The sequence below is a fragment of the Podarcis muralis genome, chromosome 1 (genome assembly GCF_964188315.1).
Source record: "Podarcis muralis chromosome 1, rPodMur119.hap1.1, whole genome shotgun sequence".
NCBI classification, from domain to species: domain Eukaryota; kingdom Metazoa; phylum Chordata; class Lepidosauria; order Squamata; family Lacertidae; genus Podarcis; species Podarcis muralis.
The window spans coordinates 43,983,317-43,995,271 of NC_135655.1; the positions used below are offsets into that span (position 1 = coordinate 43,983,317).

Here is an 11,955-nt window from a genome sequence, read left to right on the forward strand (position 1 = left end):
GCAATCTTGAAACCATGCCAGGGGGCTTCAGTGTGTAAGTAGTTCAGAACTGCAGCCAAAATCAAGACTTACTCAAAGTACGCCCACTGAAATGAATGAATGTGACTAAGTTAGGTCCATTCATTTCAATGGTTCTGCTCTGTACAAACCTTTCCTGAATTTCACCCAAAGAGAGCAATTCTGTTTTCATCATTCTCCTCTCAAACTTCCTCCTGATTTTAGGCATTGGGGTATATTTTTCTCCACTTTTCTTCTCTCATTCTGCTTATAGAATGGTGTGAATTCTCCCCATATGAGGTTGGATTTTCTAAGTACGGGGCCTTCATTTGCCCAGAGGATTTTGGAAGTGATTTCTTCATGGGACGACTAATAAACAAGAGACCAGAGTCTCGGATCTGCTATTTGGAAGGTGACTTAATTTTGATTTGAGGAAAGTTATCTTTTGGTGAGAAAAATTGCCAAACTGAGTCCCAATTTTGCCAAATTCAATATTGGCATTACCATAGTAAGTGTAGCTTGTTATCAAAAATCTCTAACTCTCTCTTGAGCATTGAGCTGATATAGTACCGTAGATGTGGGAAATTCTAAAACATGCAAGAAGAAAAAACAGCTCAGACCCTCTCGTGTATTCTCCTTCCATGTCTATCTAACTATGTTGGGCAATCACACACACACACACACACACACACACACACACACACCACAGAGAGAGCCCTGCTTTCTCCAGCTCTCCTTCCTCCACAGGGTCTATATCTGACAGTAGATGTTTCTTCATTTTTTTCCTGCCAGTTAATGGGCTGCCTCTGCAGGACAGCTGCCTGCCTGAACCATCCTCTAAATCAGAGCTTTCCAAACTGTGTGTCACAACACGTTAGTGTGTTGGCTGCAGTGTGTAGGTGTGTTGCACAAATGCTCCCCACACTCTTCCCAGAGCTGGAAGGGGATTAGTTTAACCTCTGGTTTGCTAGTAAAACTGAATGACTGTGTCACAAAATGATGCATGTCTAAAAAGCATGTCACCAATATGAAAAGTTCAGAAAGCTCTGCTCTAAATGAAGCAGGAGACCTCCAGATTAGCTGCTGCAAAGTCCCACAGAATCATAGCATTGTAAGAGTTCTCAAAACCCATCTAGTCCAATTTACAAGTGATGCAGAAAACCCTTTAAGTCAGCTTTTCAAAAACCGATCCTTTGGGAGCTCAATCCCTCAATTTCTCAGCTAAAAGCTGCTTCCAGCTGATTGCAGAGTAGCAAAGCCTTAGCTGCACCAAAAAGGACAAGTGTGGAAAGAACTTGTAGGAAGTAGTGGCCTGTTGAAATTGTAGCAAAAACCTTCCACCAAATAATCCTGCACATTTCAAGCCTGTTCCCTTTTTATTAGACTTATAACTCCTATCTTGAAAGCACAAAGTAGGTAACAGCTGAAGGCAAAGGTCCACCAAGATACTACCACTTAACTAGTCCAAATCTCTCATTTCATATCAGCTCAGCACCATCTAAGTCAGAGGTTTCCAAATGTTTGGGGGTTGCAAACCCCATGGTTCCATAAATACATCCCTAGTGCCCCCTACACTTTCAAAAGCATTATTCAAAATAGCAGTTTGCATGACTCACTAAGGAAGATAACGAAACAACAAAATTCAAAACAGTAACAAAAAATTACACATTTATTCAAAATCCAACTAAAACTACTTAGCTTAATTAATTCAACAAAATTGATGAACCTCATCCAGTGATACCAACTTTTCAAAGTCTGAGAGTCATGTACACCTCTGCCACTCCCTTGCCTCTTATTGACACCCTAGGTAACCCCACTGCCCCCCAGTGGGTGGTACTGTCCATTTTGGCAATCACTTATCTAAGAAATAGTGCCAGTAAAAGGATGGGGAATGGGGAGAGAACAGGGCTGCCAGATCTGCTCTCATTTTCATGTTCAAAGCTCACACAGATGTAGGGATTTCTGGGGCTGTAATAAAATTCAAATTTAAATACATCAACCTAGTTCACAGAAACTGAGAAACAAGCATGGCTGACCCATTCTTCTTTAATTAGCATCCAGATAACCAGGTGAGTTCTTAGGGATTGAGAATGACAAAGAGAGGTGCTGAAAGTCTTCATTTTGAATATGTTTACATTTACAGGCATTTGGAGTAACATATTTTCCTTGAATTTGAAGGATGTTCACCACTTATACAAATCCTGGCAGTGGCCTTTCCCAGACCAAGAAAAGGATGAAGGTAAGAAGTGGCCTGGGTAATTTCTATTAGTTCAATGGCATTTTTTTCAACAGAGAAGGCACTAAAGAATAAAATGTATCACTGTGCAGATACAGCAAAGAATCTGCAAAGCAAATGATCATAATCTGAACATTGTAGCTAATTTGTGGGTTTTATCCATCCATCTCTGTGGGGTTGTTTTTCACACATATACCTGATTTCTCTCCCTGACTTACTAGGAAAGCACATGCTACTTTAAATGGTTTTGATTACATTTAAAGTCTTTGGCTGCAATCCATAGAAATGTGTGGGTTAGTGTGATTGTGCAGGTGTGCATGTCACATCTAATGCACAAAGAATTGCTGCAAGTGTGGAATACATTGAGTGCAAACAAATGGACTATCTGAATTGGATGTAAGAGTAGATCAGAACCACAAAGGCAAGCAGAGGTCATAATTTCTATTCTAACTATTTATTTATTTATTTATTTATTTATTTTAAAGCTCAGAATCCGCTTTCTTCAGAAGCTATGCCATCTGCCCAGGTTCTGTGTGGCAGCATAAAGAAGGGAGGTGTGATTGCACATAAAAGATGTCCAAACCTCACAAATGACTACTTTGACCAGTAAACAGCCAGTGCACATAGTGTTGTTGTTAGTTTTTAAGCATCACAGTTTAGAATTTTTCATAGTACAGTGGTACCTCGGGTTACAGACGCTTCAGGTTACAGACACTGCTAACCCAGAAATAGTACCTCGGGTTAAGAACTTTGCTTCAGGATGAGAACAGAAATCTTGCTCTGGTGGCACAGTGGCAGTGGGAGGCCCCATTAGCTAAAGTGGTACCTCAGGTTAAGAACAGTTTCAGGTTAAGAACGGACCTCCGGAACGAATTAAGTTCTTAACCTGAGGTACCACTGTATGTGCTTTTTGCTGTTCTTCCAGATAAAGGCAACAGGGCTTCTATAAATCAACTCTCTCTATGTCACACAGCTTGTTTCATTCCATCAATGAACAGATCCAGCATCTTCAATGGAATTCTGACTAGTCGACCAATAGGAGAAAAGAAACCTAACTTTCTGAGAGGTCTCCAGCTACACAAGGACTATTACCAACATAAAACATTCTCCATGTGGCAAGGTAAATAAATCAGCACATGAAATTGGGAGGAACCCAGCCAAACCCTTCCTGCACTATAAATGTTCACCAAGTTTTGTCATGCAAGTCACCACCTTGCTACAATACCCTTGTAGGAAATGTATGTATGTATGTATGTATGTATGTATGTATGTATGTATGATACTTATTAAATTTCTTAGTCTCTTTATCTTGCCCAAGGGAACCCAAAGTAACTTACAACCAAATTATGTACAAATACAGTCATGCTAGATGAACTACTTGTTTTCTCAGCATTAGTACTAGTGATTAATCAGTCAAATAAAGCCTTGACACAGTACGCAGTACAGCTTAGTTTGGATAGACCGCTGAAGGTGCTTGTTTTCTGATTAATGCTAAGAGTAACAAGACATAAAGCAGCCCATCAAAAACAAACATAAGTTTTGTTTTTTCAGTATTTCATTGGTGTATATTAGATAAGCATGTCCTGTATGATCACAATAGCAAGAAATACTTGCCTTGCAGACAGTAAATTGGACCAGTGCCCCAACTCTCTTACACCTCAGGAAAAAGAGCTATTCTTGGTTGATGCTGGATATTTCATCAATACCAGTTGCCCTCCATTGATAAGAAAGGAAAGGAATGTGGATGTTATCTTATCACTCGACTACAACCTGTTGGAGACCAGGTTTAATGTAAGATAATTCTTATTTTATCTTTGGACTAGAGAATAACTTTGCCATTTATTGCAATGTTTTGGGGCATACAAATTGTTTATAAAGAAATCCTTATTCCTGTATGCTAGCCTAAGAGGGTTAGATTAAATATTAAGCTAAGCATGCTGTAGAATAGCGCCCAAGTTAAACATGGAAGTCTTCCTATGATCCAATTATAAAGTGAGTTTCATCCTGTATATGGTGATGCGAGTTGCATGAAACCAGTTTCTGCGTTTAAACATAGGAAGCTGCCTTATACTGAGTCAGGCCATTGGTTCATCTAGCTCATAGGTAGGAAAACTAAGGCCCGGGGGGGTCGAATCTGGCCCAATTGCCTTATAAATCCAGCCTGCGGATGGACCGGGAATCAGCATGCTTTTACATGAGTAGAATGTGTGCTTTTATTTAAAATGCATCTCTGGGTTGTTTGTGGGGCATAGGAATTCATTCATTTTTTCCAAAATATAGTCTGCCCCCCCACAAGGTCTGAGGGGCAGTGGACTGGCCCCCTGCTGAAAAAGTTTGTTGACCCCTGATCTAGCTCAATATTGTCTTCACTGACTTTCAGACTGGGATCTCCCCCAGCCCTACCCAGGGATGTCAAGGATGGAATCTGGGACTTTATGCATGCAAAGCAGATCCTCTGCCAATGACCTACAAAATATAAGCACCTATATGATGTGCATCCATCCATAGGGAGTTCATGTCAGCACCATGGATTCCTAGATGTACCTGACTGAGAAGGGGGGAAATTGTCTGTTTTCCTTCCTGCATTTTGTTCTCTCTGAATGACTAAACTTACCTGAACAGCAAAGCAGTCACTTTCTCCTCTACAGCTTTGGTTAGGTTTGACAATAGTAGATGAGGACTGTTGGGGGGGAAATGGCCTTAGTTTTGCTATTTAAACTCTAGTTTTCCTCTTCGTTCTGCAGTCTATAGAACAGATGGGCAAATACTGTTTGGACCAGGATATTCCTTTTCCTGAAATTGCACTGACTGAAGAAGACAGGGAGAATCCAAAGGAATGCTACATTTTTGAGGACAAAGAGAACCCAGAAGCTCCAATCATACTTCACTTCCCACTAGTGAACAACTCTTTTAGGGAGTATAAAAAACCGGGTTAGTATTGAACTTTTCAGTCACGTTCTATGAGACTGGGGACCAAGTAGCAAAGAAGCCACTGCCTAACCATAAAATTGTAGAGTTGGAAGGGACCCTGAGGATCATCTAGTCCAACCCCCCACAATGCAGGGATTAATATGCAGCTGTCTCGTATGGGGATCATTGTTAGCACCATGCTCCAACCAAATGAGCTATCCAGGCCCTCTTGGTACATGGTGTAGGAATAGTATTTCCAAAGGACAGGACATTCATCACCGCCTTCCATAATAATAATAATAATAATAATAATAATAATAATTTATTTATATCCCGCCCTCCCCAGCCGAAGCTGGGCTCAGGGCGGCTAACAACAATAAAATAATACAACATTCTAAAATCATTTCATTATAAAATTAATTCAAATCAAATTGATGGCAACCATTGGGCTAGAGTTCTGTGAAGATTGCCAAAGGAGGGAGTCAGGCTGTGCCCTGGCCAAAGGCTTGGTAGAACAGCTCTGTCTTGCAGGCACTGCGGAAAGATGTCAAGTCCCGCAGAGAAGATCGTAAGTAATAATAAATACCTGTCAATACCACACAAGAGCTTCAAGCAATGCTTTCCTTCTCTGATGTTCCCCCAGCTTTTCATTGAGGATTCTTGCCACAATAACTGTTTTCAAGTCAGAGTGTTAGCATCTTGTCTCCATTGTTATATTAAAGGTAAAGGTAAAGGTACCCCTGCCCGTACAGGCCAGTCTTGACAGACTCTAGGGTTGTGCGCCCATCTCACTTAAGAGGCCGGGGGCCAGCGCTGTCCGGAGACACTTCCGGGTCACGTGGCCAGCGTGACAAAGCTGCATCTGGCTAGCCAGCGCAGCACACGGAAACGCCGTTTACCTTCCCACCAGTAAGCGGTCCCTATTTATCTACTTGCACCCGGGGGTGCTTTCGAACTGCTAGGTTGGCAGGCGCTGGGACCGAGCAACGGGAGCGCACCCCGCCGCGGGGATTCGAACCACCGACCTTTCGATGGGCAAGCCCTAGGCGCTGAGGCTTTTACCCACAGCGCCACCCGCGTCCCATATTGTTATATTACAAACAGGGAAAAGAGAAGGACAAATATACTGGTCTTTAAATGGAAGAATTTGATAGCCCAAACAGAGAATTGAAGTATACTTAAGGCTACAGAAATCCATGGGGTTCAGCATGCTAAAAACATTCTGTTAGATTGCAGCCGGTGCCTTTTCACATAAGTCAGACTTAAACGATAGCTCTACAAGTGGGAACGTTCTACAGTCCCTTTTTTGCTTGGCACATGGTCCTTTTCAAATCTACCTTCAGGTAGCATATATAAGAAACAGGTCTGTCAGTTTTGAACTGTGTGATCAGACAGTCAATAAAATAACAAGCCGGGCTCTCACATGTAAAAAAGAGAATACATTAGGCTATGTGCCACAGTGTGCAAACATGTAACGATTAGTCCTGTAAGACGTGCAGCAAGCCTTGCATCACAATCCTATGCATGTCTACTCAGAAGTAAGTCCCACTGAGTTCAATAGGGCTTACTCTGTGGTAAGTGTGTAGAGCAGGGGTCTGCAACCTTTAAGACAAAAAGAGCCACTTGGACCCGTTTCCAAAGGGGGAAAAAAAAACTGGGAGCCGCAAAACTCGTCATTATAAAAATAACTTTTTTGTCACTTTTTATTATTTCTTTGTTTGACCCCTCAGAATTACTCCTCTTCGTAGAAATAAACGTTAAATTAACAAGTTACCTTTTTGTGTGTGTGTGTGTGTTCTTCACTCCCCTTCAAAACAGTGACCAGCGTACATGCCCCCTTTCAATGCAGTGACCAGCGTACATGCCCCTTACAATGTAGCGGGCGGGCGGGAAAGTGATGTCGGGACGGTGCGTGACTAACACACGCACCGCCCCCATGCGACGTCACAGCCAGTACAGCGCCTGCCACAGTGGGAAGTGTCGGGGCGCACAATGCGCCTCCTCCCCTCGCTAGTATCCGCCCCGGAGCCGCGGCAAAGGTGTAAAAGAGCCACATGCGGCTCCGGAGCCACGGGTTGCAGACCCCTGGTGTAGAGTGTTACAGCCTGGGTGAGTGTGTACAGGATTATAGGGAGACTTAATTCCAAGTAAACATGCATAGATTGCACTGCTGCTGTTATAAATAATGTCACTGACAACCCAAAAGCACATATAGCCCATTAAACTATTTTATCCTTCACCCCACCCCTCTGATGAAATATCAATCAAGATAGAAAAACATGTTTTTGTGTGCATCCATGAGAGAGAGTCCATGTTTGGTCATGCATTTCGAATGTCCGAAATATGGCCAACTTGTGCTCTGTGATTGCAAAGTCTTTATTGCTAGATTGTGCTGAACATATTATATGTAATAGCCTCCAGGTTGTGTTCTATTATAGACAGAGAGCTATCTGGAGAATAGAGTGACTCTCAACAATACAGAATTTGGGCATCCTCGTCATAGAGGGGATACTGTTTTACAGACACAGTGTTAACCCAATCTCTTCTCCCCCCCCCATACTATCCATTTTTGGCAACCTTTGTGCAGGAATTAGGCGAACTTCTGCAGACACGGCTAAGGGAGAGGTGGATTTTACTAGTTTAAACTCACCATACAGAATGACAAATTTGACTTACACCGAGGAGGAATTCAACAAACTTATAAACCTGAGTGACTATAACATTCAAAATAACAGGGAACTGATTTTGCAAGCTCTGCAGACAGCAGTGGAAAGGAGAAAAGCCAGCAGGAAACAAAAACAACTACAATCAACATGAATCAAATCAGGTGGGATTTTTCAATTCAGTCCCCATTTTCAGTGAATGGTGAACCTTCATTGCTTTACCATGGCATTTCACACTTTGAGATGTATATTATTAGGCCTGCCCTAATTCTGTGATTGTGAGCAGTTTTAAACTGCTTTTAATATTGTATTACAAATTGTTGTAATCTGCCCTGGCGATCTCAGGGTGAAGGGTGGGCAAGAAATTAAAATAACAACAGCAACAAAATTAAAATTGCATCATTATTCTTATTCTGAACTTCGGGACATGGGGCACCCACGCATATGTGCTTGTCTTTGGGTGAAGTGTCTGCTTCCCCTTAAGTGAAGGGCATGGGGAAGTCGGTTCCTCCAGCACAGAAAGAGGGATTGTCAGCTGGACCAGCCAAAGTAATTTCCTGCAATGACAACATTTTCTGTGTCATTGCACTGTTTTTGCTTAACATATTGTATTCCAGTTACAGTGGTACCTTGGGTTACATACGCTTCAGGTTACAGACACTTCAGGTTACAGACTCCGCTAACCCAGAAATAGTACCTTGGGTTAAGAACTTTGCTTCAGGATGAGAACAGAAATTGTGCTCCGGCGGTGCGGCAGCAGCAGGAGGCCCCATTAGCTAAAGTGGTGCTTCAGGTTAAGAACAGTTTCAGGTTAAGAGCAGACCTCCGGAACGAATTAAGTACTTAACCTGAGGTACCACTGTACTTACATCAAGCATGGAAAACTTTAGACCATTGAGGCTTTTGATGTACTACAACTCCCATCACCCCTGACTATTGCCTTTGCTGGTTGTGGCTGGTGGGATTTGGAGTCCAATGATGTTTGGAGGGCTGCAGGTTCCCCACCCCTGGCTCAGGGTTCATCCAGACTTCCTTTTGTGCCGTGTTTCTAGGAACGTGCTTTAAAGTGCCCTGTAAAATTGCTCTTTACCTCTGAACAGGCGCAAACAGCAATCCATGGAAAATCCAAATTATCATTTGTTCCAATACAGTGTTAAATAGTGGGATTTTGCTGGGGCAAATAAAAAGTGCTTGGACGCAGTGCTTTAAAGTGTAGACCTGTGCCTGGAAAGCGCAGGGCAAAAGGTAAGTGTGGATGAAGCCATACATGGAACTGCAAGTCTTGCAACTGGGCTTTCATTTGGTGAACACAAGATGGCAGTATAAATTAAGGAATTAAATCATAATCATTTAAAAATCTTTGGTACTGGAGAGCTTTCACGTTTGTAGTAATAACAGCTTGCAATGTTAGATGAAGACTCTGTACCTGTAATGTTTTTGTTACATATCCACCCTCTTGTGATCTGCCTATCACCCCTTCTACCTGTCATTTATCCATCCTTCCATCCTGATAGTAAAGGCAGATTGATCACCAGGAGAGACTGGAGTGAAACCACTAATAATAATAATAATAATAATAATAATAATAATTATCAACACCATCATCTTTTATTTATATTCCGCCCTCCCTGGCCGAAGTCGGGCTCAGGGCGGCTAACATCAGATATATAACATTAGTATAAAATCAAACAATAATTAAATTACCTCCTAAAACAGGTCCAAATCAAATTAAAGTATAATTAGATGGCTTTCCGCAGGGTTGGGAACAGTAAGTGCTCATCGGCCCAACTATTTATGCTGATCTTATATGGGCCTGTGAGAATGCTGGGAGGCCTCTTTCATATAAGTTTTTATACAAAAAGAAAAGGGGAGTCAGGGTGAGCCCTGACCAAAGGCCTGGTGGAACAACTCCGTCTTGCAGGCAGTTATTTTCCAGAGGAATTCCGGCGCAGAAATAGCTCAGAAATGAAAGAGCATCCAGTTTAGATTGTACCATGGTACCTGCATATCTTTCTCCACCAGGCAAATAGCAGTTTTGAGGAGGGATTAGACTGGGAAAATGGCTAAACACTTCCTCCCATGGCACTGCTTTGCTGACCTGATTTACTTTGACGTGCAGCTGCTTAGGACCTCATTTTAACCATTGAAGGACAGCTGGGTAATGTCTTGTTAAACCCTAAGACACCTGATGAGATGTTATTGTTGCTGTTATTTTATAATGCAGTTAGAGATTTAAAGTTCTTGCAATAATGGGTCAGCCATACACCTCTTGGACCCTTGTTCCTCTTGGCTTACTCTGCGGGGTATGACTGAGTGGATCTGGGGATGATCAACCACCCTGAAAGAGGTAGTGGTCCAATTACTCCTGAAAAACTCCATCATGGACCTGGACCTCTTTAGGGAAGGTGATTGAGAGGGTTGTGGCACAACTGCAAATACTCTTGGATGAAACAGATTTCCTTGACCCATTTCAGTCTGGGTTCAGGCACTCAGTATGGCAAAAATACTGTTGAACACCCCCACTGACTGTTGGCATCATGCAGTAAATACTTGATGAGCAACTGAAAGAGCTGAGAGCTTAGATGTATAAAATGGTGAATAAAAATGAACTAGACATAGAGCCTTTGGAAGACAGCATTGATGAAGGATTGCCAGAACAGGAGAGTGGAATGGTAAAGTTGGAGACAGTAGATGATGAAATGGAGAGGACCTCCATACAGGTACCTGGAGGAATGAAGCCAAATGGTGGAGTTATGGTGATGGAGGAGTGGAATGAAATCACAGACCAAGAGATTAAGAAATATTCTGAGTTGGCAGAGACAGAGTTGAGAAAGAAAGGACTGTGTACAATTTGGAATGAATTTAGAGGAAATAGCTACCAAGCGCTGGCAACACTATTGGAAAATTAATGGAAGAAGAGGAAATGGAAGTACCCTCGTACCTACGGGACCGCCTCTCCTGGTATGTCCCACGGAGGACCTTAAGGTCCATAAATAGCAACATCCTAGAGGTCCCGGGCCCTAAGGAAGTTAGATTAGCCGCAACCAGAGCCAGGGCCTTTTCAACACTGGTGGAACGCTCTGTCTCATGAGACTAGGGCCCTGCGGGATCTGATTTCTTTCCGCAGGGCCTGTAAGACAGAGTTATTCCGCCTGGCCTTTGGCTTAGAATCAGTTTGATTCCCTCCCCCTCTTTCTTTTTCCTTTTTCCTCCTGTGAAGAGGCTGCATCTTAATGTTTTGTTTTGTTTTTTATAAATTTTTATTGGGTTTTCACATTTTATATAGACAACACAAACACACAAAGACAAAAACAAACATGTATAATTTCAAATCCTTACTTTCTTAACCACTTTCCATGACTTCCCCTCACCTCCCCCTCATGCATCCCAGTTCCAATAGTTAACTCAGCAAGTTCTTATCTCTCATCCTTACAATATTATTATCATTTTTTAACTTGGTTCTTCTTAAATAGCCAAATTTAACTTATACACAACTATTATAAACATTACATCCTTTTCTAAGGTCGACCTCGATTCCCTTCCACAAATTTCCCCTTTTTATATTAATTATTGATCATGATAACTAAACACACACAAAAAACATAAAAATTCTTAAAATTCTACTCTTATCCCCCCCCTTTCCCGGTTTCAGTCCCATCCCCCCCCAAAAAAAAGAATAATTGTCCACAATGACAGTTCTTAGCCTGGATTTCTCACGTCCGAGGCCTTCAAGTCTCTGTCAGTCCCTCTCTGCCGATTTTGTTGGTAGCCCTTTATGTTGGTCAGCAGGTCTCGAAGGAGCTCTATCTCTGTAAAATCAAAATTTCTTCCAACCAGTCCTCCATGTTCAAAAGTGGAGCCCCAATCATATTTCTTGCTTCTTTTCAACCCAAATATTCCAAATGTCCCAGAGGCTCCCTCTTTTGTCTTAAGCAGATTTGTAATCCATGAATCTTCCGATCTCCCCATGGGGAGATCACTCCATTCTTCATTCTTAGCTTCCATCCAAATTTTCATAGACCACATCTTACTTTCCTTGTATTCCACAATTATAGGCTTCTGGTTGGTCATTTCCACCTGGACTTTTTCCGCTCCTTCTTCCCTCTCCTCGGTTTCTGACAATATCTCTTCTGATTCGGCTGCAGAGTT

The 11,955-nt window shown here is 42.2% G+C and overlaps 1 protein-coding gene across 2 annotated transcripts in view; it reads left to right on the top strand.

Moving 5' to 3' along the window:
- Positions 1 to 11,384, top strand: part of LOC114594233 (cytosolic phospholipase A2 delta-like) — a 35,040-nt gene extending 23,656 nt beyond the window's left edge. Inside the window, exons 14-19 of one of the 2 annotated variants that reach the window (XM_077927150.1) lie at positions 272 to 409; positions 2,141 to 2,236; positions 3,207 to 3,353; positions 3,855 to 4,024; positions 4,978 to 5,164; positions 7,731 to 11,384. In XM_077927150.1, the coding sequence (XP_077783276.1) occupies positions 272 to 409; positions 2,141 to 2,236; positions 3,207 to 3,353; positions 3,855 to 4,024; positions 4,978 to 5,164; positions 7,731 to 7,960 (968 nt within the window). In that variant the 3' untranslated portion in view covers positions 7,961 to 11,384. The remainder of the gene's footprint in view (positions 1 to 271; positions 410 to 2,140; positions 2,237 to 3,206; positions 3,354 to 3,854; positions 4,025 to 4,977; positions 5,165 to 7,730) is intronic. The other variant, XM_077927153.1, reaches the window with a different exon arrangement.
- Positions 11,385 to 11,955: the final 571 nt, after the last annotated feature.